General features: G+C 41.6%; 3 protein-coding genes across 3 annotated transcripts in view; all 3 read left to right on the top strand.

Moving 5' to 3' along the window:
- LMLN (leishmanolysin like peptidase) overlaps positions 1-16,999 on the top strand; it is a 138,432-nt gene extending 121,433 nt beyond the window's left edge. The window contains exons 21-22 of the transcript XR_007457285.1: positions 13,325-13,348; positions 15,134-16,999. The gene's annotated coding sequence lies outside the window, so the exon portion shown is untranslated. The remainder of the gene's footprint in view (positions 1-13,324; positions 13,349-15,133) is intronic.
- LOC125921039 (40S ribosomal protein S29-like) lies at positions 929-3,858 on the top strand. The gene has a single exon (XM_049628336.1). It carries the CDS (start codon positions 3,004-3,006, stop codon positions 3,196-3,198), a length of 195 nt encoding a protein of 64 aa, XP_049484293.1. The 5' UTR covers positions 929-3,003; the 3' UTR covers positions 3,199-3,858.
- A 2,061-nt stretch (positions 17,000-19,060) lies between the features above and the next one.
- The window catches only part of OSBPL11 (oxysterol binding protein like 11), an 85,282-nt gene continuing 78,143 nt past the window's right edge, over positions 19,061-26,199 (top strand). The window contains exon 1 of the mRNA XM_049628328.1: positions 19,061-19,952. Coding sequence (XP_049484285.1) covers positions 19,756-19,952 — 197 coding nt within the window. The 5' untranslated portion in view covers positions 19,061-19,755. The remainder of the gene's footprint in view (positions 19,953-26,199) is intronic.

The following is a 26,199-nucleotide window of genomic DNA, read 5'->3' as shown; positions in this document are numbered from 1 at the left end:
CATGCTGAGTGTGGAGACTGCTTAAGATTCTCTCTCTCTCCCTGACTCGTGCTTTCTCTCTCTAAACTAAAAACAAAACAAAAACAAAAAGAGTGCTGAAGCAATTGGACATTCATTTTTTAAAAATTTCAACATAACTCAAGCATTATCTAAAAATTAACTCAAAATGGATTATGGACATAAATGTAAAAAAAAAAAAGGTAATAAAGGAGAAAGTTTTCGTATGGCCCATGAGTTTGAGAGGGAAGCAGAAACCTACAAGCTGATGGGGACCTTTTGCAAATACAACTTTTATATTATTTATTTATTTTTAATTTTTAATGTTTATTTGTTTTTGAGAGACAGGGAGAGCACAAGTGAGAGAGGGACAGAGAGAGGGAGACACAGAATCGGAAGCAGGCTTCAGGCTCTGAGCTGTCAGCACAGAGCCTGATGCAGGGCTCAAACTCACAAACCACGAGATCATGACCTGAGCTGAAGTCAGAAGCTTAGCCAACTGAGCCACCCAGGTGTCCCTATATATTATTTTCTATATATCAAAGAAACCTACCTGCCCTGTGCAGCTTAGTTTCCAGTGGGGCTGTAGGGGACCAATTGTAAGTGCACTATGGGTGCCATACTAGAAGCATGGAGGGCATTGACAGATCAGTGCTTTCGTCAACATCAGCTATTCTTTTTATTTATTTTTTAAAATTTATTATTAACGTTTATTTATTATTGAGAGACAGAGAGAGACAGAGTATGAGCATGGGAGGGACAGAGAGAGGGGGAGACACAGAATCCGAAGCAGGCTCCATGCTCTCAGCTGTCAGCACAGAGCCCAGTGTGGGACTCAAACTCACAAACTGCGAGATCATGACGTAAGCCAAAGTCGGATGCTCAACCGACTGAGCCAACCAGGCACCCCTCAGCTATTCTTTTTAAATTAATTGATTGATTGTTTTTCATAATTAATTAATTTAAATTTATATCCAAGTTAGCTTATAGTGCAATACTGATTTCAGAAGTAGATTCCAGTGATTCATCCCCTAAATATAACATCAGCTATTCTTCCTAAGATAAATTCACACACATATGCAGATAAGGCATCCTAGGGGAACTTCATCATGTTTGGAATATTTTCATATTTCAAAATAGTCTTGGCAACAGTTTTATACAATAGAGTTCCCCATACATGTGCCAGCCTGGGGTAAAAACCAAATAAGAGTCAGGTGATTGAGTTTGGGCTCATATCCTGAGATGATTCTGATCTCCCAAAGACAGAGGATATTCCAGCTGAGGTACCCAAATGTGTTCCAAATGTCACAGAAGATCTAGCAGAACTGAAGACTAAAGATGGGCTTCATTATTGTGAGCAGGGCCATCCTAAGGAGGGTTTGAGGCTGAGCCTAGACATGAGATCTCTCTTCCCCCAGCCCAACATTTTTATATATGTGAATATGGTTTATTTTTATTCTTATGTTTTAAAGTTCAAAGTTTTACTATGAATTTGGACAAATGAGTGAATATGGTTTAAAAGATCAGGTACAGCTTAAACACCAGGAACTAATAGATATAAATATTAGAAGAATTGTACACTTCTTTGTTCGTTCATTCATTCATTCAATATTTAGCATCCAATAGAGCCTGGGCTTCAGTGGGGAATATGAGATGAATACACCTCTCAGCTCTCAAGAACATGCATTCTATTTGGGTAAACAATGTGTGAACATAGCTTTGTGCAGAATGTCCTGAGAGCCTATAGAGGCTGTTGGAACAAGCAGGCTTACATTTTCTGAGCAGAGAGAGGGATGGCAAAGCTCAAATTTGATTGTGAGAAGAAGGAGGAGGTACTGAAAGCAGAGAGCAGAGTCAGTGCAAAGCCATGCAGCTGTGAAAGAAACTGACAGGCTCAGAGTATTGACATAAGTCACGTGTGGTTGGAAAACAGAATACAGGCATGGGAGCTAAGGCTGCAGAGGAGAGCAGGGACAGATCATAAGGACTGTTACACATGCCAAGGAGCTTGACACTTAATGAATAGATAATGAGAAACAAACCACAAGAAAGCTTTAATTCCCAAAGTGCCACAATCATATTTGCATTTTTAATAGATCACTGAGAAAGCAGTGAGGACAATTATAAAAGGCAAGGGCAAAGGAAAGGGACTACTTGGAAACCCATAGCGATAACTTGACACAATATGAAAGCATTTTCATTATCAAAAATTTAAATAATACAGAAGCTACTCCAGGAACCAACACATTATCCTACTAATGGATACTTCAGTGGTTTCTATTTTTTTTTATTATTAACTATGAATATGCTTGTACAGGGGTTCAGTAAATTGCTTATGAAAAAGATTACTTCTAAAAATGGTCTTTTAAAAACCTAGATGCCAGGGGTGCCTGGCTGGCTCAGTCAGAAGAGCATGAGACTCTGGATATTGGGGTCATGAGTTCAAGCCCCTCGTTGAGTATAGAGATTTTTTTAAATAAATAAAATTAAAACAACAACAACAACAAAACTAGATATGCCCATCTTGTTGGCACAGCTAAATAGATTTTTGGAGCATTAAGGGATGGATAAGATAGTAAGATAACTCTAATATTACTTTACATCCAATTAGTATCAGCCAAAACATGACTGAGCCCAGGACTACAGAGAAAAATACTAGTCCATCAGAATCCAATCTGAGGTAAACTAGGACTCTTCACAACTCTTGTTCTGGACTGAATGTTTTTGTCCCTCTAAAATTCATATGTTGAAAGCCTGACTCCCAATGTGATGGTATCAGGAGGTAGGGTCTTTGGGAGGTGATTAGGTCATGAGGGTACAGCTCTCATGAATGGGATTCATGTTCTTATAAAAGAGACTCCAGAGATCTCTCTTGGCCCTTCTGCCAAGTGAGGACACGGTGAGAAGATGGCTGCGTTTATGAACCAGGAAGCAGGTTCTCACTGGACACTGAATCTGCTAGTGCCTTGATCTTGGACTTCTAGGCTTCAGAACTGTGAGAAATATATGTTGTTTAAGCCACCCATTCTGCCATTTCTTCATTGCATCTGGGAGAGCAAGATGGGTCACCAGCAGCTCTACTGGAGCCATCCGAGGAAATTTGACCAGGATTCTCGTTCTTGCCTTGTCCACTCAAACCAGCACGGTCTGATCTGGAAATGCAGCCTGAACAGGTGCTGCCAGTGTTTCCATCAGTACTAAAAGGATATAGGCTTCATTAAGTTGGATTAAATGACCTTGCTTGAATGGATCATCCAAGATACATACTTTAATTGCAGATACTCAAGATAACCTACCTTAATGCCAATCATTGTACATAAAATAAAAATACTTTAATTATGACTATTTTGAAGTGAAAATAAAAAGCCACTCAGTCTATTATTTTATTAGAGCAGCCCAAATGGGTTAAGGTAGTTCTCATGGATACACTTGGGAAGACGAGGCACATGTGATGGAAATGTGATATATTTTTCCTAAGAAGGCTTTCACCTAAAGAGGAATCTGGTGACCAAGGGGAGAAATTGGGCTAAGTGGAAACACCTCTCAGAGCAATGCAGCACATGAAGCTGATGGTCCAGGCAGCATCCAGGAGGCCATGTCCCACCAAATGACCACCATTGTGGTGGTTGGTTGGCTATAAGTGTTGGTCCTGGAAGGTCATTGACTTAAAACAAGGCCCTCCACTTTCCTCTCTCTGTGGCAGCTCTCTTACTGTGGTCATTTAATCATCAAAAAACCTGAAACCCTTACAAGGTTTGAGGTCAGATTTGTTTGGGGTCACGTCTCCCTTAGGTTTTGTACCAACCCCATCTCTCATAGATTGGTGTTAATTCTCTGCCTAAAGCCCTAGAGGGATGAAGGATCCCCAGTATCTCCCTTATAGATTCATCTTAGGGTCCCCCATACTTTCATAGTCAGGGATATACCCCAATATCTCCCATCTAAAGCTGAGCTTGATTTTCTTGGTTCAACTCTTTTTTTTTTTTTAATTTTTTAAAATGTTTATTTATTTGAGAGAGAGAAGAGAGAGCACATGCACAAATGAGAAGGGGCAGAGAGAGAGAGAGAGAGAGAGAGAGAGAGAGAATGAGAATCCTAAGCATTCTCTGCAATGTCAGCGTAGAGTCTGACATGGGCCTCAAACCCACAAACCACGAGGTCATGTCCTGAGCTGAAATCAAGAGTCAGATGTCCAATCAACTGAGCCACCTAGGTGCCCCTCTTGGTTCAACTCTTAAAGACAAGGATAAGGACAGGAGTCAGCCATGATATTAGAGTTATGACATCATGGACTATGGGACTCAAGACCAGCATAGAAACTTTTGAATGTTGGACTAGACTAGAACTGTCTGTAGAGCTTCATATGTAGCAGGTTAGTATGTGCAGATTTAGTAATGGCTAGTTCTCCTGACTAGTCACATAATTAAAAACGTCTCTTACCTGAGAAAAAAGATTCCTAAGAAGTATCATAAAACCATAGTGGGAGATCCATGTTTGTTTCAAACAACTACCAGCCATTACTTAAAGAAGATATCATTTCCTCCAATTTGCAGAAGAGAAAAGATCGTGGGAAAGAATAGCATGCTCAAAGCAGATTCAGCCAAAGAGATTTTAATCTACCTGCAACAGGTCACTCTAATGCCCTCCCTTCTCATATCCCTTCTCTCAACTGACGGAGAAGAGCCCAGTCCTCATGACTGTGTTCCAGTTGTCTGTTTCTCTTACCTCCAAATTGGCACGGACATTTGGGACAGCAGAGACCACACTGTTTCAGCTCAGCAGCTGATTTGTTGGATGAGTCTTTAAAATTTTAGGCTGGTAAGGGGCACCTGGGTGGCTCAGTCGGTTAAGCATCTGACTTGGCCTCAGAACATGATCTTGTGGTTTGTGGATTCAAGCCCCACGTTGGCCTCTGGGCTGACAGCTCAGAGCCTGGAGCCTGCTTTGGATTCTGTCTCTCTCTGTCTCTCTCTGTCTCTGTCTCTCTCCCCCTCTCAAAAATAAATAAACATAAAAAACTTTTTAAAAAATTAAGACTCATAGGGAAAAGCTGTAGACACAGGATTTCAGCTACATCTTTTATAACATCCTTTTGAAAGAAGTGGAGAAATACAAACAGGGTGAAAATGGAGATAATCCACCACACCCGAATTCTGACTGATAGGATCCATGTGAATCCAGAAGGAAAACTCTACTTAGGCTCCATCCTGGTTCAAAATTTTGCCCATGACTTGACTGAGTACAACAGTGACAACCTGATGAATCTGCAGCCAACATGAAACCAGAGAAGACAGTGAAAAGAGGAGATATCGGAATCAGAATCCAAAGAGTGCTCAACAGGCTGGAACAACAGAGAGAATCTGGCAAGATGAAAGTGAACAGGAAAAAAAGTCAAGTACACAGGCATTAGGGGAGAAGATGGGGTTTTTGTAGCACCCACGTAAAGGACTTAAGATGAGGTTAATGTACAAGAACAGAGAGATGTGCTACGATGATTAAAGGCTATAATTATAGAAGCATAATGTCAACAGTAAGGGAGGTGATTGACCTGATCTACTTTATACTGTCATGGCCACATCTACAAATTTACCTCTCAGGTTTTTGGCACACCCTGTAGGAAATATTTGTAAGAAAACAAACATTAGGGTATGTACAGGACAGTAAAAGCACTTGAAATCACATCTTAAGAGGAATGGTCAAAGGAATTCAGAATTTTACCTAGAATCAAAAATTTTTATCTTAAAGAAAAAATACTGATGGTGACATGATTTCTGTCTTGAAATATCTGAAGCTCTGACATACAAATGTGAAATGAAGTTGGGCCATTTGACAGGAACATTTTGGAAGGAAGGCATCCCTTAGAGAATGATAGAATAGATGATGCCCAAGGCCCTTCCAGTTCAGAGAGGCTGCAGCCTTGTCCCTCTGGCATGTCACAGGACTCCTATGTGTCTTATATCCTCATGTATAAAATAATCTCCAAGCAGAGCTTTGCTGTCCAAACTCTTTTCTTGCTCTGATTAGACTGTGTTTTTGTATCTCTTTTTCTTTGAAATTTCCCACAAGGCTGGGTACAGATGGGAGTTAATACATTCTTGTTCATGGCTACCTAGTTCCATTAAATGACAGCATGTGCTGCTCCAGGAAAGGCTATGTGAGGAGAGAGAACCTGCTGTTATGGTCGAATTGTATCCCTCCAAAATTCATAGGTTGAAGTCCTAACCCACCCCCCACCCAGTACCTCAGAATGGGACTGTATTTGGAGATAGGGTCTTAAAAGATGTAAGTTAGAATAGGTCATATGAGTGGACCTAATCCAATATGAACGGTGTCCTTATAAGAAGGGGAAATTAGGACACAGTCCTGTGAAGACATACAGAGAGGATGGCCATCCTTAGTCCAAGGGGAAAGGCCTCAGAAGAAATCAATCCTGCCAACACTTTGATCCCCAACTTCCAGCCTCCAGAATTGTGAGAAAATCAATTTCTGTTGTTCAAGCCACCTAGTCCATGGTACTTTGTTACAGCAGCCCTTGTTACCCTGTATGCCTGCTATTTTCACATCTCCTTTGTTCTCACATACTGCAGGGAGAATAGGAATGGAAGGTTTTGTTTATGAAAACCTCTTTCCAAAAGTGCCAAGCTGTAAGGACACTGCTAGGATTTATACTTAGATCTCATCCATCCTTTGCAGAAACGTGAAGCTTTTTCTTTGGTTGCAGAGTTTTGCAACTAGAACAGACTCTATACCACAGATCCCAAACTGGTGATCCAAATGGGTTGAATCTGGTCACAGACATGCTCTGTGTTGGTCCCCACATATTAAACATCTTTTTTGAAATAGTGTCAAATGCTTAAAATTTGAGGGATTTTCACATTAAAGCCCATATTTCTGGGTTCTCTTGGAAAATCAGAAGAGTCAGCTTCACTGGGCCTCCCTGGCAACAGTCTGTGGGAGTGAAGTAGTCCTCTCTTTAGATGGGGCGTGTATTCTCCACTTCCTATAGTCCCCACCCAGACTACTGAATTCATTTACCTGACCCTGTTCAGCATTTCTGTCTGTGAGTCTTGTCAACTAAAAAGGGCAAAAATCTGTTACTCTTCACCTTGCAGAGTCACCACAGATTTTCCCCTCGATAGCAATAGATATGTTAAGTGTGATACTTCCTTTGCCTTTTGTTCAACTAGCAAAGCTTGTATCACGTTCGTCTCTTTGGATCCTGATTAAAAGTGGAGCATGAAATTGAGAGCATGCTGCTGTAGGAAAGGGTTGTAGAAGCAGGGAAAGCTCAGGCGTAGGAAAGACTGAAAACAGGAAATGAGAGGACTAGCTGTCCTTGGCCTCTGGCAGCCTGACCAGATGCTCCAAGTAATTAGCACCCTGGACTGCCAAAAGTATTGCATTCACAAAGGATAATTTAAATTGCCAAGAACAGCAAGGCAATTGTTCTTGCTTCAAGGTCTCTGGGATGGAAAGCATGTAGAATCACACCTGCATGGTGGAGGACACGATCTCTCTTGTGCTTCTTTGAGATGAATTGATGCCATTGAGCAAAAGTCTGCATGAAATGTCTTATTCACCTGTTCTCTTCCTAGGACATAAGAGAAATTGGTTTAAGATCTGATTACATTGTAAAAACATTTTGAATGGTTCTGAAGAGCTAAAACAGGTTTTGTTACAAGTGAAAGAGCTATGAACAACTATAATAGCCACAAAAAGAAGAGCTTATGACAAAGCCAACATTTCCTCAAAAAATGGAAGGAAGGAGCAGAATGTCCCTTTATGCCATGTCCACTGTATTGAGCAACTTTTCACAAGGCTGCATGGTTGTGCCATAGCACTGTAAGGATGGTAGCCATGATAGGAGGAAGAAAGGAAGAGTTCAGAGAGAATTCACCATTCCTGTTTCTGAAAAAAGAAAGGGGGGGGGGGGGGGAGTGTCAGGAAATGGAGAAATACAAATAGGTCCCACAAAGATACATCACTTACTTCTCTTACAGTGATAAAGGGAAGATTTTCTTGCCGGAAGTTTCTGTCTTTATCTTAAGGCTTGCAAGACCAGGCAGTTGAGCCAGATGTCAACTTTCCACTTGAAATCCAGCAATGTGAGGGGGAAAAAAGGCTTCCTAAGAACCTAATTCAGAGCAAAGCTGTACTTAGGTCTGGTAGAAGTAATGTCATTTAACATTAAACAACCTAAATCTCATCATGTAATTAATTCCTTTGCTTAAAATCACTCAGTGGCTCCCCATGTGGTTAGGAAAAAGTCCAAATTTCTACGTCTGGCCCCCGATCCTTGACTACTTCCCTAGACTCATCTTCTATTATACACCTTTCGAGCTCTGACCACCCTGGCTTTCTTTAAGTTCCTCTTATATCTTTTCTGTCTCTTTTTTGGGCATGTTTTTCCCTCTACCAAGAACACTACCTCACCGCCTTCAGCTCAGCGTAAATATCACTTTTTCTCAAGCGGGCCTTCTCTTACTGCTACATTAGGTAAACGGCTGCCCACCCACTTATTTCTTCGTGGGTTCTATATTACATGCAACTTGACACTTCTCACACTTATTTTAAATTTCTTGTTACTATCCAGCTTCTTGGTTCTATGTGTGGCTTTGAGAGGAGAGGGACTGTATCTTGGCTATGGTTGTATATTTTGCAATTAACAGCACCTGGCGTAGAATCATGTGTAATAAGTATTTGTTCAATGACTACAGTAAAGGTTTTCACAGAAGTAAGAACACTCATAGGCTTTGAACATCTGAGGCCATCTCAATCTCCTTTCCTCCGGGCAGACCTCATTTCAGCTCAGGAAGATGGGGATCTTTCTTCATCTTAAACCCCTCTAGGAAAGGAGAAACCGTAACTTTCTTGATAGTTAATCTTTGGGTTTTATATAGATAACCTTTGGATAAATCTGACTTAATTCCATTCTATTGCATAATTATACTTCTTTCTTATTTACCACACATGTTACCAAACCTCTAGTTCTTTGCCAATAAACTTATCATAGAAAGTTACTTTTTACATTGTTAATCACTTGACCTGGCCTCTTTGTTCTCTGCCCTAGCCATCTTCCAACTTCCACCTGGATTACAAGCATCTTGTTTTCACATAGACACTCTACTAGTTTGGTATTTAGAAAAATAAATTACCCTCCATGGAGCACTGGTAGCCAATGTGAGGGTAGCCAATGTGAGCACTGGTAGCCAATTACCCTCCATGGAGCACTGGTGGCCAATGTGAGGGAAGAGGAGAGGGTTTGATCATCTGATCCTGTGTTAGTGACAGTATCACAAATGCCATTATCACAGTTAGCACTTGAGCTGCGGAGGCTGAGGACAAAAGAGTGGCAAGAGAGAGCCACCAGCCCAGAAAATAACATCCAGCTGGGGACCCATTGAATGTGGAGTCCTGGCCTAAATGCTGTGGGGAGATGCCAAGCCAAGGAAGGAAAAGGTATTTTGCCCTCTGAAAGGACGCTGTCATTCCTTCATGCCACAGGCATTTATGGAGGTCTGCTCGGTGCCAGGCTAGGTGTTAGGTGACTGCCTGTCATCTAGTTATCAAGTCCTCAAGGTGCTCATAGTCCAGGGTGGGGTGGGAGGAGATCATGACCCCAGACAAAGTCTGACTCTTAACTGATTGAGCCACCCAGGCACCCCTTAAATTTTTTTTAATGTTTATTTATTTTTGAAAGAGAGAGACAGAGAGAGAGAGAGAAACCAAGCTCAAGCAGGGTAGGAGCAAAGAGAAGGAGACACAGAATCCAAAGCAGGCTCCTAGCTCTGAGCTGTCAGCACAGAGGATGATGCGGGGCTTGAACCCCCAAGCCATGAGATCATGACCTGAGCTGAAGTCAGACGCTTAACTGACTGAGCCACCCAGATGCCCCAGGAGTTCTTATGTAAGAGAAATAATTCCTGTTCCTGTGTTATCAACAATTCACATGAAAGATGTTATGTAGGGGCGCCTGGGTGGCTCAGTTGTTTGGGCGTCTGACTCTTGATTTTGACTCTAGTCATGGTCTTGTGGTTCGTGAGATCGAGCCCCACATCGAGGAGCCTCCTTGGGATTCTTTCTCTCTCTTTCTCTCTGCCTCTCTCTCTCTCTCTCTCTCTCTCTCAATGAATAAATAAACATTTAAAAAAGAAAAATGTTTCATAAAGGCAAACATAGCCCCACACTTAGAGGCACTAAGCATAGAACCCATAGGAGCAGATATTCGGCATCCTGGACAAAAAGAAAACTATAAAGAGGGCCTGAGGCAAAACCAATAGGCAACCCACCATGAAAATAGACTGCTCCCAATTCCCTATTGCTGTGGGTCTGTCCTCAATGGCTGGTACCCCTGTCTCCCCTGGCTTCTGGTTACAAATTTTCTCCTACTTCACCATCCTAAGTCTCCTCTCACAGGTGGAAAAGAGATTGAACTAAGTCCATTTGGACTTGGGTAGGGCGGTGTGGTGTCCTAGGATCCCCTTCCCCCAGGCAGCAAGGCATTTCCCCCTGGGGTTAGTGCTGGGTTATCTAATGAGCAAACTGGATGGCTGTTTAGCACAACAGTAAAACACTGCCACTACCAAATATTTTGAGTTTGATATAGGACATTTCAAAACCGTCTTTCATGGGGAAAATTCAAACTTTCTGGGGATCCTTTTCATTTGTTTCACAGGGTGGTATTTTTAAATTTGGAATTATATGAGAAACATCAACATATTTTTAATGCTTAGGACCTTAAAGGCGCAACTCCTTCCCAGAGGGAGTTTATGGGCACATCTGAGGCCTCTGTCCTAAATCACCACCCAGGGGAATTATTCTCATGGGAAGAGTCCCATGCCATGCAGAAGCAGGGACACTGGGGAGAGATAGGACACTAAAACATGCACAATAAGGTGAATTTAATATGGATGGATTTCTTCATAGGATTCTACTTGCTTTCTGGTGATATCCTGATCTATAAACTTTGTGGACACTATTCCTGGGAGATGTTTTATGTAAAAGGTGTTCTGTGGTCAAATAATGTTGGGAAATATTGCACCTTCAATCTCCATCATGAAGATTCATGATGTACATTAGCATATTAAATCTTCCAAGAAGTTGTTCAGTAAAGGAACTAGTGTAACTTAAAAAAAAATCAGTGTTTTTCAAACATATCTAATCATAGCAAGAAACATTTTAAATCAAGTAACAGTGATTAATATCCTGCAATATTGTGTGGTGCACAAATTGAAAAGTGCTACCCTTATATTTGCTTTTTTATGGTGGTGGTGGGATGGTGTTTTCCTTTTTTACTTATTTTTTTAAGTTTATTTATTTATTTTGAGAGAGACAGAGACTGTGTGAGTGGGGGAGGGACAGAGAGAAAGGGAGAGAGAGAGAATCCCAAGCAGGCTCTGCGCTGTTGGGTGGGGCTTGAACTTCTGAAACTGTGAGATCATGACCTGGGTTGAAACCAAGAGTTGGCACTTAACTTATTGAGCCACCCAGGCACCCGGGTGGGATGGTGTTTTCAAGAGACATTGGTGTATGTCCTGTCAAGTAAATCACTGTTTTCCGGGACGCCTGTGTGACACAGTCAGTTAAGCATCCGACTCTTGATCTCAGCTCAGGTCATGATCTCATAGTTTGTGGGTTTGAGCCCCACATCTGGCTCTGTGCTGATGGTGTGGAGCCTGCCTGGGATTCTGTCTCTCCTTCTGTCTGCCCTTCCCCTGCTTGTGTGTGCTTTCTTGCTCTCTCTCTCTCTCTCAAAATAAATTTTTAAAAAAGTACTGTTTTCCTGTCAACTGATTCATTTGATGAGAAAAATAAATTTGCAGGCTGACCCACATGAGTGCTCCCCAGATTTCATACCCAGGTGATTGCATGCTAGAGCATCCGTTGGCTTTTCTTTCCTTTCCTGTGGCATATTCACCACTTGGTGAAGGGACGGGCATGTGACTCCAGTGGTCAGTGCATTGTTATGGGCTCCTGTCAGCAAAAGACCACCTGCACCAGCTAAAGGAGTCTAAAAATGGGCAAGGTGAGCATGTCACATTGAAGGAACATGTGTTCTCATTTTATAATACAGTTTTAAGAGCTCATTGTATTGTCTACTGGGTATTTAAGTGAAATACTTAGAGGTTCAATAGAGATTTAGGGGAGAGATGCAGAGAATGGAAGAAAAAAATGTCATTTTATAAAAAATGTGAGCATGGCAGCTACCCCATTCTCTTCTCTCCCTCCTTCCCTCTTCCTCTCAAACAAAAGCACTGAGTATGTCTATTTCTTTTACTCCCACTACAAGCTTTGAACTAGGCAGGGGAGTGTGTCAGGTGAAATGCTTGCTCTCTGGGAGACCTTAGCAGAATCACCCCCACTGGAGTGGGAAATTGCTAAAGGATTTCTGCCTGAGCTGTAATAGGCAGGGAGTGGGGTTCCTGCTTAACAGAAATTTTCACCCCAGTAGCAGTAACATCTATTGTGCATGTGAATATTTTGTCCTCCCAGAATTTTTTTTATTTATTTTTTTTTTAAATTTTTTTTTCAACGTTTTTTATTTATTTTTGGGACAGAGAGAGACAGAGCATGAACGGGGGAAGGGCAGAGAGAGAGGGAGACACAGAATCGGAAACAGGCTCCAGGCTCCGAGCCATCAGCCCAGAGCCTGACGCGGGGCTCGAACTCACGGACCGCGAGATCGTGACCTGGCTGAAGTCGGACGCTTAACCGACTGCGCCACCCAGGCGCCCCAGTCCTCCCAGAATTTTGCTTCCTTTTCCTTCCTTCCTTTCCCCCACCTTTTTTTTTTTTTTTTTAAATTTTTTTTTAACGTTTATTTATTTTTGAGACAGAGAGAGAGCATGAACGGGGGAGGGGCAGAGAGAGAGGGAGACACAGAATCGGAAGCAGGCTCCAGGCTCTGAGCCATCAGCCCAGAGCCCGACGCGGGGCTGGAACCCACAGTCCGTGGGATTGTGACCTGAGCTGAAGTCAGAGGCTTAACCGACTGAGCCGCCCAGGCGCCCCGATGTTTTGTTTTTAATTGTGGGTCCACAGCCTTATTTTTACAGTGCCTCTCCTGGGGTCGGCACTGCTGCCCACTCTCCTGCTCCCTGGGCCCCAGTTTGTTTGTGTCCTGTCTTCCTCTTCATTCTGCTCTCATGGCAGCAGGCTCACAGAGAAAGCAGGTCTTGCTTCAGGGAAATAAGGCACCACTCCCTCTCCTGCAGGTCAGGGGGAGAATGAGAAAATGATCATAGCTAGTTCACTGCTGACTAGATGCTGGCACTGTGCTAAACACTTCCTAATTATTTTCTTATTTCATTCTTTTTCTATTTTACAGATGAGAAAACCAAGGCTCACCAAGGTGAGTAACTTGCCCATAGTCAAGCACACTAAGGGGCAGAGCTAAGGTTTGAAGGCTGATGCCAAAGTTCATGTTCTTAGCCACTGTGGTAAATTCACTCACTCATTCAACACATGTATTGGGGAGTGTTCAAGTAGTGGGGGATACAACAGTGGGAACAAAGAATTAGGTCTTTCCTTATGCCACTTCCTCTCCAGTGAGGAGACAGAAAACGTACAGCAAAGCTTGTGATGTCGGGTGCTATGAGGAAAACTAAAGCAGGGTAACAGGATCAAGAGTAGTGGGGAGAGGTGACTCCTCTGTACAGAGTGAATGGTCAGGGAAGGCTCTGTGAGAAGCCACTGGAACAGGGATCGCCCTGTGCTCCTGCATTTTCTCACTGACACCCACATGCCGGTGATTCTAGCTAATGTTCTTAGGACTCTATATTTACATACCCTGACAGATCTCTTGTGAACAGAGAGATTTGGAAAACACCATTTCATTTGGGACACAAAGCTGACATTCTTCCACAGAAATATGTTGGAATATGTCTTCAGAAATATGCTGGTTAGTGTTTGTTCAGAGTTGTCCAGGAGAAAGGTGCTCTCACCAAACACAAACATTCATTTTACTTGGCAGGTAAACTTTATTTTTCTAATAATAATGGGTGACAGTTGCCAAGCACTTACCATGTCATGTGTCAGACATGAGCACATATTTTACATGTGTCACATCATTTAATGCTGACAATCACTCCAAAGGGAGATTCTCTTAGCTTTGGCCACCATAACAAAATACCACAGACCAGGCTGACTTAAACAACAGAAATTAATTTTCTCACAGTTCTGGAGGGTAGAAGTCTAAGATCAAGGTGCTAACATGATTGATTTCTCTTGAGAATTGTCTTCCTGGCTTGTGGATGGCCTTCTTCTCCCTGTGTCCTTACACAGCAGAAAGAAAGATAGGGTAAGGGAGAGGAAGAATGTGAGCTTTATGATTTCTCTTTTTATAAGGGCACTAATGTTATTATAGAGCCTATCTAAATCTAATTATCTCCCAAAGGCCCCATCTCTGAATACCATCACATTGGGGATTAGGAATTAAATACACAAACTTTTGGGGAACACATTTTAATCTATAGCAGAGATGTCATTCTTTTTTGAAAAAAATTTTAACTTTATTTTGAGAGAGAAAGAAAGTGAGAAGGGGAGGGGCAGAGAGAGAGAGAGAGAGAGGGAGAGGGAGGGAGTGAGAGAATTCCAAGCAGGCTCTGTGCTGCAAGCACGGAGTCTGACATGGGGCTGGAACCCACGAACCGTGAGATCACGACCTGAGCCGAAACAAGAGTCAGATGCTTAACTGACTGAGCCACAAAGTGCACTCTAGCAGAGTCATTATTACTATCATTTTACAAGTAAGAAAACAGGTACAAAGAGCTCAGGTAATTTGCCCAAAGTCACATGCAGTGGAATTAGTATCCAATGATTGTCATTCTGGCACATATCCAAAAATATTTTTGTGAGGAAGAAGAAAATGGCACAATATTACCAGCCCTGAACCAAAATCATGAATTCTGAAAGTGCTTGACAAAAAAATACCAAAGGCCTACAATTTCTAATCCAAGGAACAAACTCTAAAGGGAAACTTCTTTAAAAAGTCCTATATGCTGGCCTATCATGGGTATAAAGCTTCTAAAACTGAATGTTAATCAAATGTCCTTTTTTCTTTTTTTTTAATTATGCAATGGTTATCCTTGTACTTACTCTCTTGACTTTTTTTTTTTTTTTTTTTTTTTTTTTTAAGTTGGGAGAGAGGGAGAGGGAGAATCCCAAGATTCTGAGAGCCTGACACGGGGCTTAATCCCACGACCCTGGCATCAGGACCTGAGTGGAAATGAAGAGTCTGACACTCAACTGATTGAGCCACCCAGGTGTCCCAAAATGTTCTTGACCACTATGCTTTTCAGCTTCTTTCCATGTGGAAAGATGCTCTGATCCATCATCCAAGTAGAATGCTGACGAATGCACAATAATGTCTTCACAGAGATGAACATATCCTTCTTTGAAGTCTTTCAAAAAAGTGCATTTCTTTATCTTCTTTGTTCAAGTCATATGCTCTTCTTTCTCTTTAGACATTGGATGAAACAGACTCAGTTTACAATAAAAGAAGTTTTTGCTTTAAGAAAACAAAATATCTGTCAATCAACTCTCCTAGCTCTGGCTCATGAGTCTATGAACATCTTGTAACCTTCTGGTAAAAAGTGCATCCTGCTGAGTGTCTTGCACAAAAAGTGTACTCAAACTTGAACACTCTGGACTGAATTTTTTTTTATTATTAACACTTGTCTTTCCATTTGCTATACATCATCTGTTGTGCACCTGGGCAGCATAAGCTAGTCCCCAAGTCTTATCACCATTGGGAGGAATGCCAAAATAGTCCCTGGGTCTCTAAAGCTAAAGCTTTTTCCAGACTCCATGTTGTCTCCTGTCCTTGGATTGGCATGTTCCTCCTTTGCACCTCTCATTGATCCAATGAAGGCATACACTCAATACTTCTTTTCCTTGATTGGAGTGGGTTAGCATGGCTTACTTTTACAGTTGGCCGACCTCATTGATTATATAGAGATCTTTATCTTGATCAGTATGGGACTATAAAAGAATAACTCTCAATCCTATAGCTATTACAACACCATTTTTTCTTGGACAGAGGAGTTTGGAATTTTTTTCAGAAATAATGAAAGGTCTTTGGAGGGTTCTGAGTTTCATCAGAAGGTTGTCATCTGTGATGTGTAGAACAGACTGGCATTGGAGAGGTCTGTAAGAATATTTCCTGCACTGTTGGAAATTCAACCCATTTTCAGTGCTGTAGCCACCTCCACACCCATACGGTTTGGATCCAATTACTGCCCTATCCTCATTGCCATCACCCTAGTCTGATCCATTATCACTTCTCACTTCATTTCTTATAAAGCTTCCTAATGAGTCTCCCTGCTTCCTCTTTTTCTCCCACTAAAATCAATTCTCTACATGGTAACTAGATAATTTTTTAAAAAAAAATAATTTTATTTTGTTATCATTCATGCATCCTAAATTCACCCATTTAAAGTATACAACTAAACAGATATTAATATATTCAAAAGATTGCACAACCATTTGCAAGCATCTAATTTTAAAACATTTTAATTACCCTTCAAAAAACCCCATATCTATTAGCAGTAATTTCCCATTCCTCTTTCCTCCCACTAATCTACTTGTGCTTCTATAGATTTGCCGGTTCTGGACATTCATATAAATGGAATCATAAAATATGTGGTTTTTTGTGTCTTGCTTCTTAGACTTAGTGTAATGCTTCTACCAGAAGTGTGTGAGGAGTCCAGTTTCTTCTCCATGTCCCTCATCAAGATCAGCAATTGGTTATTGTCTTTTTTATTATAGCCATCCTAGTGGTTGGGAATCACCATCTCATTGTGGTTTTGATCTGTGTTTCCTTGGTAAATAATGTTGAGACTCTCTTAATGTACTTATTGACTTTTGGTATATCTTCTTTGAAGAAATTTTTATCTAGCTCCTTTGCCCATTTTAAATAGGGTTATTTATTTTTTTAATTAATGAGCTGTAAGAGTGCTTTACATAAAGTAAATATTAGTTCCTTATCAGATACATGGTTTGTAAATATTTTTCTCCCATTTTCTGGGTTATTTTTTCACTTTTTCTTTTAACACTTATTTTTATTTTTATTTTTTTTTTGAGAGAGAGCAAGTGGAGGAGGGACAGAGAGAGAGGGAGGCAAACTCTCAAGCAGGCTCTACACTGTCAGTGCAGAGCACTATGTGGGACTTGAACTCACAAACTGTGATATTATGATCTGAGCTGAAATCGAGAGTTGGACATTTAACCAACTGAGCTACCCAGGCACCTCTCTGTTTCCTACTTTTTTGATGGTATTGTTTGTAGCACCAAAGTTTTTAATTTTCATGACTCTGAATCTAGCTACTTTTTTCTTTTGTTGCTTAGGCTTTGATGTCATTTCTAAGAAGGTTTGCCTAACTCCAGGTCATGGAGATTTACCCCTATATATATATTTTTAGGAGTTTTATGGTTTCAGCTCTCATATTTGTCTTTGATCCATTTTGAATTAATTTTTGTGTATGATGTGAGGTAGGGATCCAATTTCATTCCTTATATAGATATCCACTTGACCCAACACTATTTGTTGAAGAGACCAGAGAGATCTTTTAAAAATATAGATCAGATTACAAACCTTCTCTGTTTAAACTTTCAATAACTTTCCATTGCACTTAACAATAAAATCCAAATTTCTCTGCCGACCTCTTCACTCTCATTTTATGCTACTCTCTCTCTTGCTCACCATGCTGCCAGGTCTCTCATTCCCCAGAATAAATAAAGCTTTCTTTTCCCTTAGCTTCCTCATTTCTTCATTTCTCACCTTAAATATTTTCTCGTAGATGACTTTTCTCAACCTTTCTTCTAAAACAGATTCTCTGTCCCATCCCACTTTTTTTTTATATCATCTCCTTTAATTTTCTTCATAGCTTTAATTATCTATGTATCTGCATTTGATTTACTGCGTTTTTTTTTTAATGTTTTTATTTATTTTTGAGACAGAGAGAGACAGAGCACGAGAAGGGGAGGGGCAGAGAGGGAGGGAGACACAGAATCTGAAGCAGGCTGCAGGCTCTGAGCTGTCAGCACAGAGGCTGACGACGAAGACGACGACGACGTGTGTCTCAAACTCACCCACTGTGAGATCATGACCTGAGCTGAAGTCAGAGGCTTAACCGACTGAGCCACCCGGGTGTCCCCTGCATTACTTTTTACTTTGAGTAATACTTCTTTGCATTTGCCTTCGTGTTTTGCATATGACATACATTCAATTCACAAATCATGTTGTTAGAAACTAGAATTTACAATTAGATGGGACGTTAAAAATTACCTTCAACTACTCCTTCTTTACAGGTGAAAAAAACAAAGTCTAAAGAGTGTGAGTTGTCTGGGGTCAGAGAAACAGTACCTAGCTTTGATTCTGAGAGCTATAATTTCCACAACAGTTTCATTTTCATTTGCAACACTGATTTGCCCTATTCCGGCGTCATGCAATTTTTGCAAAAATCACTAAAATGAAGAGGAGTTTTCTTCTTCTTGTTGTTGTTTTAATGTTTATTTTGAGAGAGAGAGAGAGAGAGAGAGTGAGTTCCAAGCAGGCTCCATGCTGTCAGCATGGTCTAAGATGGGGCTTGAACTCACCAACCTGGAGGTCATGACCTGAACTGCAAGCAAGAGTCCGACCATTAACCAACTGAGCCACCCAGGCACTCCAAATAGGAGGGTTTTTAGCAATTTGTTACAGAAATGACATTATTTTTCTAAGCCTTCATTCTAAGATGCCTAGAATGGGCCCTCCAATGGATGGACAGGACCTGGTTAGGAAGGCCAGAAGTCACACTTCACAACGGCACTAAGTCGGACTTCTTTGTTTCTCCCTCCTTGGCTGTCCCACCTCCCTCCCTTTCCCTTCTTCCGGGTCAACCCCCCCAACACCGCTACGCCCGAGGCTCCGCCCCCTTCAGGGCCGCGTGCCCTGCGCCAAGATGGCGCCAGGCGCTTCTGCTTCGGAAGTGAGCTCACACTACTCCGGAAGGGAAGGCGGGGAAAGAGCAGACGGGTGGGTGACTCGCTGTGGGGCTGTGGGTGGGGCGGCGACCGCAGCTGTGGTATTCACGCTTGGGGCTGGGGAGAGGGCGACGGACTCGCCGGTCTTGGGAGCCCAGTCGAGGGCCCAGGGCCGGGGGCGTTGGAGGAAGTCGCCCCGAGCGGCTCGCCACTGGCCGGAGGAGAGGCGGCCCTGGGAGCCGGCGTCCCGCCCCCGGCGGCCTCCTTCCCCAGCCCTCCTCCCGGGTTGCGCGCGGGCGGTCCCTGTTCTGTCACGGGGGCTGCGGCGGGAACCGTCGAGCGGGCTGGACGGAACCCTCCGCCAGAGGACCCGCTGGAGGAGCAGAGGGAGCGCGGCGGGCCAGTCCGTCAGCTCAGAGGTCAGGCCTCGGGTCGCGTCCGTGGTCCTCCGTCCTTCGGCGAGCCCTCTTGGCTAAGAGTCCCCGACCTCCCCGCACTGCTTCTGCTTCTCCTTTGAGTAAACCACCAAACCTTCTGGCAGGGTGATTTTTTTCCTCCTTGCATTTGCCGGGAAAGAGACATATATTTAAAGGGTTTCTGTCCTCATTGCTACCCGTGCCCTCTTAAAAGTTTTCCTTTGGTAGGAATGCTTGTATTCCTTCCCTGGACCTTTTGATGGTTCCCATCCAGCCGCGGCCTGATTGAGCAACTGGAATCACCTTCAGATCAAATCTTAAAAATTCGCACCTACAAAACTACTCTGCAGAGTTGCTCCCTCCCGCCCAAGAAGGGCAAATGGACTTTGGAGTTAAGATGCAGGGGGGTGAACCAGTGTCAACAATGAAAGTCTCAGAGAGTGAAGGAAAGCTGGAGGGCCTGGCCACAGCGGTGACCCCAAACAAGAACAGCAGCAACAGCAGCTGTGGGGGTGGAATCAGCAGCAGCAGCAGCAGCAGTAGTCGCGGTGGCAGTGCAAAAGGCTGGCAGTACAGGTAGGTCCTTTCCTCAAGGTGATTTCCTCAGGTGGGGGTGACTATGCTGGAGTCTGCCTTTCGGCGGTTGTTGAAAGGTAAAGTTACCTAGTGACTTCCAGAAGCAACTAATACATCTCATTTGGACCTGGGATCTCATCTTTCATAAGCAAGATTTCATTCATTCATTCGTCCATTCAACAGGTATTTATGGAAGGCCTTTCGGAGAATACATAAGTGTATCCCTGAACTTCCTCTACATCCCTAGAGTTTATTCCTCTTCTGATTTAATTCTGTGCTCACTTCTGCTTTTGCCTGTGTTGTAATTTGTTTACAGGCCTGTGTTTACAGTTCCTGCTTGACTGTGAAGGCAGGAACTGCTTAACTCAGCTCTCTCCAGAGGCTAGGAAATGCTAGGTGCTCAAACATATTTGTCAAGTGATTGAACGGAATCATTGAATAAGAAAAGATTCTTGCGGCCCCTGGGTGGTTCAGTCTGTTAAGCCTCTGACTTCCACTCAGGTCATGATCCTGGCATGGGGCTCTGTGCTGATAGCTCAGAGCCTGGAGCCTGCTTTCTCTCTCTCTCTCACTCTCACTCTCTCTCTCTCTCTCTCCCTCCCTCCCTCCCTCCCTCTCCCCATTTGCACTCCTTCTCTCAAAAATAAGCATTTAAAAAAAAAAAAAAGATTTTTGCCCTCATGGTGTTTGTGACTTAGAAGGGGAGATATACGTAAATAATTTGAACACAGGGGCACAGATACAGATACTGGTGCGTCTAATACTCTAAACCAGGGAGACTAGAGACATTTCAGTTTGAGTTGGTCGGGCCATTTAACTCTGTCATGATGAGAAATTCTACATTTGTTAATTTTCATTAATATGGAGGATAAATTTAAGGAGCAGGAAGAGAGTGCTGGAGAAGCAATGGTAGTTTTGTTTTTGCTTTTGATGAGTAAAGTATAGGAGGATATAACCAGAATCTTTTTAATTGAGATATATTTTACATGTAACATATTAGATTCAGGTGTACAACATAATTCCCTATTTGTATGTGTTGATCACCACAGTAAATCTAGTGAACATCCATCACCATACATAGTTACAATATTTTTTTTATTGTGATGAGAACTTTTAATATTTCTCTCTTAGCAACTCTCAAATACACAAAATGTTATCATTAATTATAGTCACCATGCTGTACATTACATCCCCAGGACTTATGTTGTAACTGGAAGCTTGTACCTTTTGGCCACCTTCACCCAATTCACAGTCCATGCCTCCACCCCATTCCCCCACCTCTGGCAAACCACTGGTCTGTCCCTATCTAGGAGTTCATTTTTATTTTATTTTGTTTTGTTTTTTTAGATTTCATGTATAAGTGAGATCACACAGTATTTGTTTGTCTAACTTCACTTAATGCCCTCAGGGTCCATCCGTGTTTTTGCAAATGGCAAGATTTCCTTTTTTTTGGTGGCTAAATAATATTCCATTTTATATACTACATTGTCTTTATTTGTTCATCTGTTGATGGACACTTAGGGTGCTTCCACGTCTTGGCTATTGTAAATAATGCTGCATTGAACATAGGGGTGCAGATAATCTTTTCAAGTTAATGTTTTCTTCTTTTAATGTTTATTTATTTTTGAGACACACACACACACACACACACACACACACACACACACAGCGTGAGCGGGAGAAGGGCAGAGAGAGAGGGAGACACACAGACTCTGAAGCAGGCTCCAGGCTGAGCCTATCAGCACAGGGTCTGATGCAGGACTCGAACTCACAAACCGTGAGGTCATGACCTGAGCCCAAGTCGGATGCTTAACTGACTGAGCCCCCCAAGTGCACCCCCCCCTTTTTTTTCCAGATGAATACCCAGAAGTAGAATTGCTAGATCACCAGAATCTTAAGAAATGAATTCAGGCTATACCATTGTATTGCAGCTAAAGAAATGAATTGTTAAATTTTGGTTAACTGACTCCCTGTGTACTTAACTCTAGTCATTTTTAGCCCTGTGCTGTTTGTAGTTGTGAAATTTGTGTGAAACTTGAAAGGGATTAAAGCCAAGATTTTGTGGGACACCTGAATGGCTCATTTGGTTCAGTATCCAGCTCTGGATTTTAGCTTGGGTCACAATCTCACGTTTTTTGAGTTTAAGCCCTGAGTCAGGCTCTGTGCTGCTTGGGATTCTCTTTCTCTCTCTCTCTCTGTCTGCCCTTTCCCACTCTCACTGTCTCTCTCTCTCTTTCAAAATAAATTTTAAAAAATAAAGCTAAGATTTTTGTGAACGATACATACTTAGCTATACACAGTATACACATAATATCCATGTGTGAAATACGCATGACTATTAGCATACAGAAATGAAGTGTAGAAAATTATAACTTTATTGGTAAGTGATTTTAGGACAGGAAAGTATAGTTACTGTGAGATATTTAGGGTCACTTTTGGAATCAACATGATCCTTTTTTTTTGGTGGCTGAAGACTAACCATGTAAGATTATCAATTACTTGGCAAGGATATTTTGATATGACTTAAGGAAGCAAAATAAAGTAATATTCCAAGTCAGAAGTCTGTCTTCTGATAGATATCCTCAACTTTTTGAAACCTACTCTCAGTTGAATTAAAAAGTGAAACAGAATTTTTAGCCCTGGAGAGAGTTGTCATAAAGCCACGCACTTTACTCCTGTACTTCAGTTCAGAACTGTATTATCCTTTGTTTAGTGTATTATTTAATGGTTACATGATTTTCAAACTAGAATCTATTGGAAGCACATATGAAAAAGGTTATCACGGTAAATGTACAAGAGAAAATGGCAACTGATAAGTGTAGGACAGCCCAAGAAGATTTGAAAAATTAACATGCAGACTCAGCTATATTGCTTCCTAGTACAATAATCAGTCATAATGGCCTTAAGTCATCTAGGAAAGCACAGTGTGTAAGAAGACAGAACCACGTGATACGGTGTTGAACAATTTCAAAGAAAATAGCTGAAAGAAAAGATGCTTAAATATTTGGAAAGTGCAGTTACATGAAACTCTTCCCCAAGGGTGCAGATATATAATGTGTTACTGCATTTACATACTGACATATTTTTATTTTAATGAAGTTTGTCCAAGACTAATCCTTCAACCTAGCTCTCAATTTTATTTGTCCCTTTGTCCTCTAGGACATTGATGAAACAGTTTTCTCCATTGCTTGCTCTCTCTTCCTGGCTTCTTCCTCTGAGACTCAAAGTTTCTAGACTTAAAAAACAAGTATAGTAAAACTCAGCCTAATTCTTTCCTCTTAAAACTCATTTACACGCAACTGCTTCCATTTCTTTAATCCTTGTTTATTGCTCAACCCATGATATTTGGCTCTATCTACACCAAGGATAGGAGTGAAAAAATGATGAATTTTTTTAGATTCTTATTCCCATTGATTTCTATATAACTGTATTAGTTACAATTCTTTTCTTGCCTTTTCTTTTTCTTTTTCTTTTTTTTTAAAGATTTTAAAGTAATCCCTACACCCACCATGGGGCTTGAACTTACAACCCCGAGATCAAGAGTTGCATGCTCTACTGACTGGGACAGCCAAGCGCCTCTCTTTTCTTGAGTTTTTGATATTACTTTCTCTTGGTTTCTCCTTTATCCTCTGAATGTTTTTTTTCTCCGTTTCTTTGGTTGGCTCTTTTCCTTAAAATGCTGGTATGATATGCCATCATTTTCTTTCCTTAAGCTGCATGTTTTCTGTTTGTTATCTCATTCTCTTCCATGGCTTCAGCTATTTCTATAATTTCGGAGGCAGTACATTCAATGGCCTACCTGTAATTTGCTACTGTTCTATTTTAAAAGTGGAGATTTTTGCTTATGTCTTACTGAGTAGTTGAAATTCAGTAAAGACCCTGTGATTCAGACCTGGACTTTAGCTTTACAAACTTAGAAAATTAATAAGCATCATGTTTTTGAGGTTTATAAATGCTGTCACATATCATTCCTTCATTCTTTTTTATGACTGAATAATATTCCATTATATGAATATACCATATTTTGTTATTCATCATTTGACAGACATTTGGGTTGTTTCAGTTTTGTGGCTATTATGAATAATGCTACTTTGAATGTTTGTGTTCAAGTTTTGTGTGGATATGTGTTTTCATTTCTCTTGGGTGTATATCTAGGAATGGAGTTGCTGGGTCATATGGTAACTTTATGGTTAACTTTTTGAGGAACTGTCAGACTATTTTTTTTTTAATTTAATTTAATTTTTAGAGAAAGAGCACAAGTGGGGCAGAGGGGCAGAGGGAAAGAGAATCTCAACCAGGCTCCACACTCAGTGCAGAGCCCATTGCAGGGCTTGATTCCACAACTGTGAGATTGTGACCTGAACCAAAATCAAAAATCAGACACTCAACCCACTGAGCCACCCAGGTGCCCCCAGACTATTTTCTAAAGTAGCTATATCATTTTACTTTCTTGCCAGCAGTTTATTGAGTTTTAACTTCTTCATATTCTTACCAGCACTTTATTGTCTTTTTGATTAAAAAAAATTTGTTTTTTACATTTTTTTTTTTTTACTTTTTTTTTTTTTTTTTTTGAGAGACAGAGACAGAGCACAAGTCGGGGAGGGGCAGAGAGAGAATGAGACACAGAATCCGAAGCAGGCTCCAGGCTCTGAGCTGTCAGCATAGAGCCCGACGCAGGGCTCAAACCCATAAACCGCGAGATCATGACCTGAGCCGAAGTCGTACGCTCAACCGCTCAACCATCTAAGCCACCCAAGCGCCCCTGTCTTTTTTATTTTAAATGTTTATTTTGAGAGAGAGAAAGAGAGAGCACCTGTGCGTGCAAGCTGGGGGGTGGGCAAAGAGAGAGGGAGAGAGTGGGAATCCCAGTCAGTGTGGAGCCTGACAGGGGGCTCAGTCTCAGAACTGTGAGACCATGACCTGAGCCAAAATCAGGAGTCGGACATTTAATTGCCTGAGCCACCCAAGTGCCCCCAATTTTTTTTTAATGTTTATAAATTTCTTTTTATGTTTATTATTTATTTTGAATTTATTTTGAAATATGTGAGATAGTGTATTATTTACTGTTGTGTTACAAATTACCCCAAAATTTAGTGTGTTGAAACAGTAACATTTTTTATCCCAGAGTGTTCTGAAGCTTAGGTGGGTCCGCTGGTTCTGGGTATTTCACAAGGCTACAGTTATCTTGAGGCTCAGCTGGGAAGAATTCACTTCCTGGCTCATTCGTGGCTCTTGGCACAATTCATTTCTTTTGGCCTGTTGGACAAAGACCTCAGTTCCTTATAAACTGACCGCTGGTGGTTTCCTTTGGTTCCTGGCTTCATGGGCATCTCCACAGAGCATCTTACTACTTGACGGCTTGTTATTTCAGAGTGAGGAAGTAAGAAAACAAGAATGCTAGCAAGATGGAAGTGACAGTCTTTTGTAACTTAAACATGGAAGTAAAGTCCCCATCACTTTTCACTATATTAGAAGTGAGTGTTGAGTTGTGCCTGGGTGGCGCAGTCAGTTAAGCATCTGACTCTTGATTTCAGCTCAGGTCATGAGCTCATGGTTAGTGAGATCAAGCCCTGTATTGGGCTTTGTGCTGGCATCATGGAGCCTCCTTAGGATTCTCTCTCTCTCCCTCTGTCTCTGCCTCTCTCCCACTTGGGCATGGAATGAGTAAATGATGAGGTTCAGCCCACACAAGGGTGTGAATACCAGCAGGTGAGGATCATGGGAGCCACATTAGAAGGTGCCTATTACAGATGATAGTATAAATAGACTCTAGATCATCATCTATTGTTGAGACAGATTTGACAAGTAGGCAGTTGGAAATTTGTTTCTAAAGCTGAGAGTTTGGGACTGAAACTGATTGTCGGGGAATAAGAGGAGCTACTAGGAGATCAGTTGTAATGACCTAGACATGAGATAATACAGGGAAAGTGTTAGTAGGCTGGAAAAGAAGGAAACCATGGGAGGAAGGTTGACAGACCTTGGTGATGTACTGAGGGAAGGAAGTAAAAATTGACCTCTGTCATCCAGATTTGAAACTTTGAGAAGTCTACATGAGAAACAGATTTGGGGAGTCAAATGATGCATTTGGTTTTCCGTATGTTGAACTTAAGTTGCTAGAATGTTTAAGTTGCATATCCAGCTAGATTTTAGAGATGTGGAGCATATCCAGCAAAGTAGATAATTGCCTTTGTAGTATCCAGAATGTATTCACTTCTGTTGTCACATTTAATCCTCACTACAGCTCTTA

The sequence above is a fragment of the Panthera uncia genome, chromosome C2 (genome assembly GCF_023721935.1).
Source record: "Panthera uncia isolate 11264 chromosome C2, Puncia_PCG_1.0, whole genome shotgun sequence".
NCBI classification, from domain to species: Eukaryota; Metazoa; Chordata; class Mammalia; order Carnivora; family Felidae; genus Panthera; species Panthera uncia.
The sequence above is the reverse complement of the archived record's forward strand: the minus strand, read 5'-3'. Positions and strand labels throughout refer to the sequence as shown.

Bases quoted from the DNA above. Each gene is read 5' to 3' on its own strand.
- LOC125921039 (XM_049628336.1), top strand. From the start codon at position 3,004: ATGTTGTTTAAGCCACCCATTCTGCCATTTCTTCATTGCATCTGGGAG.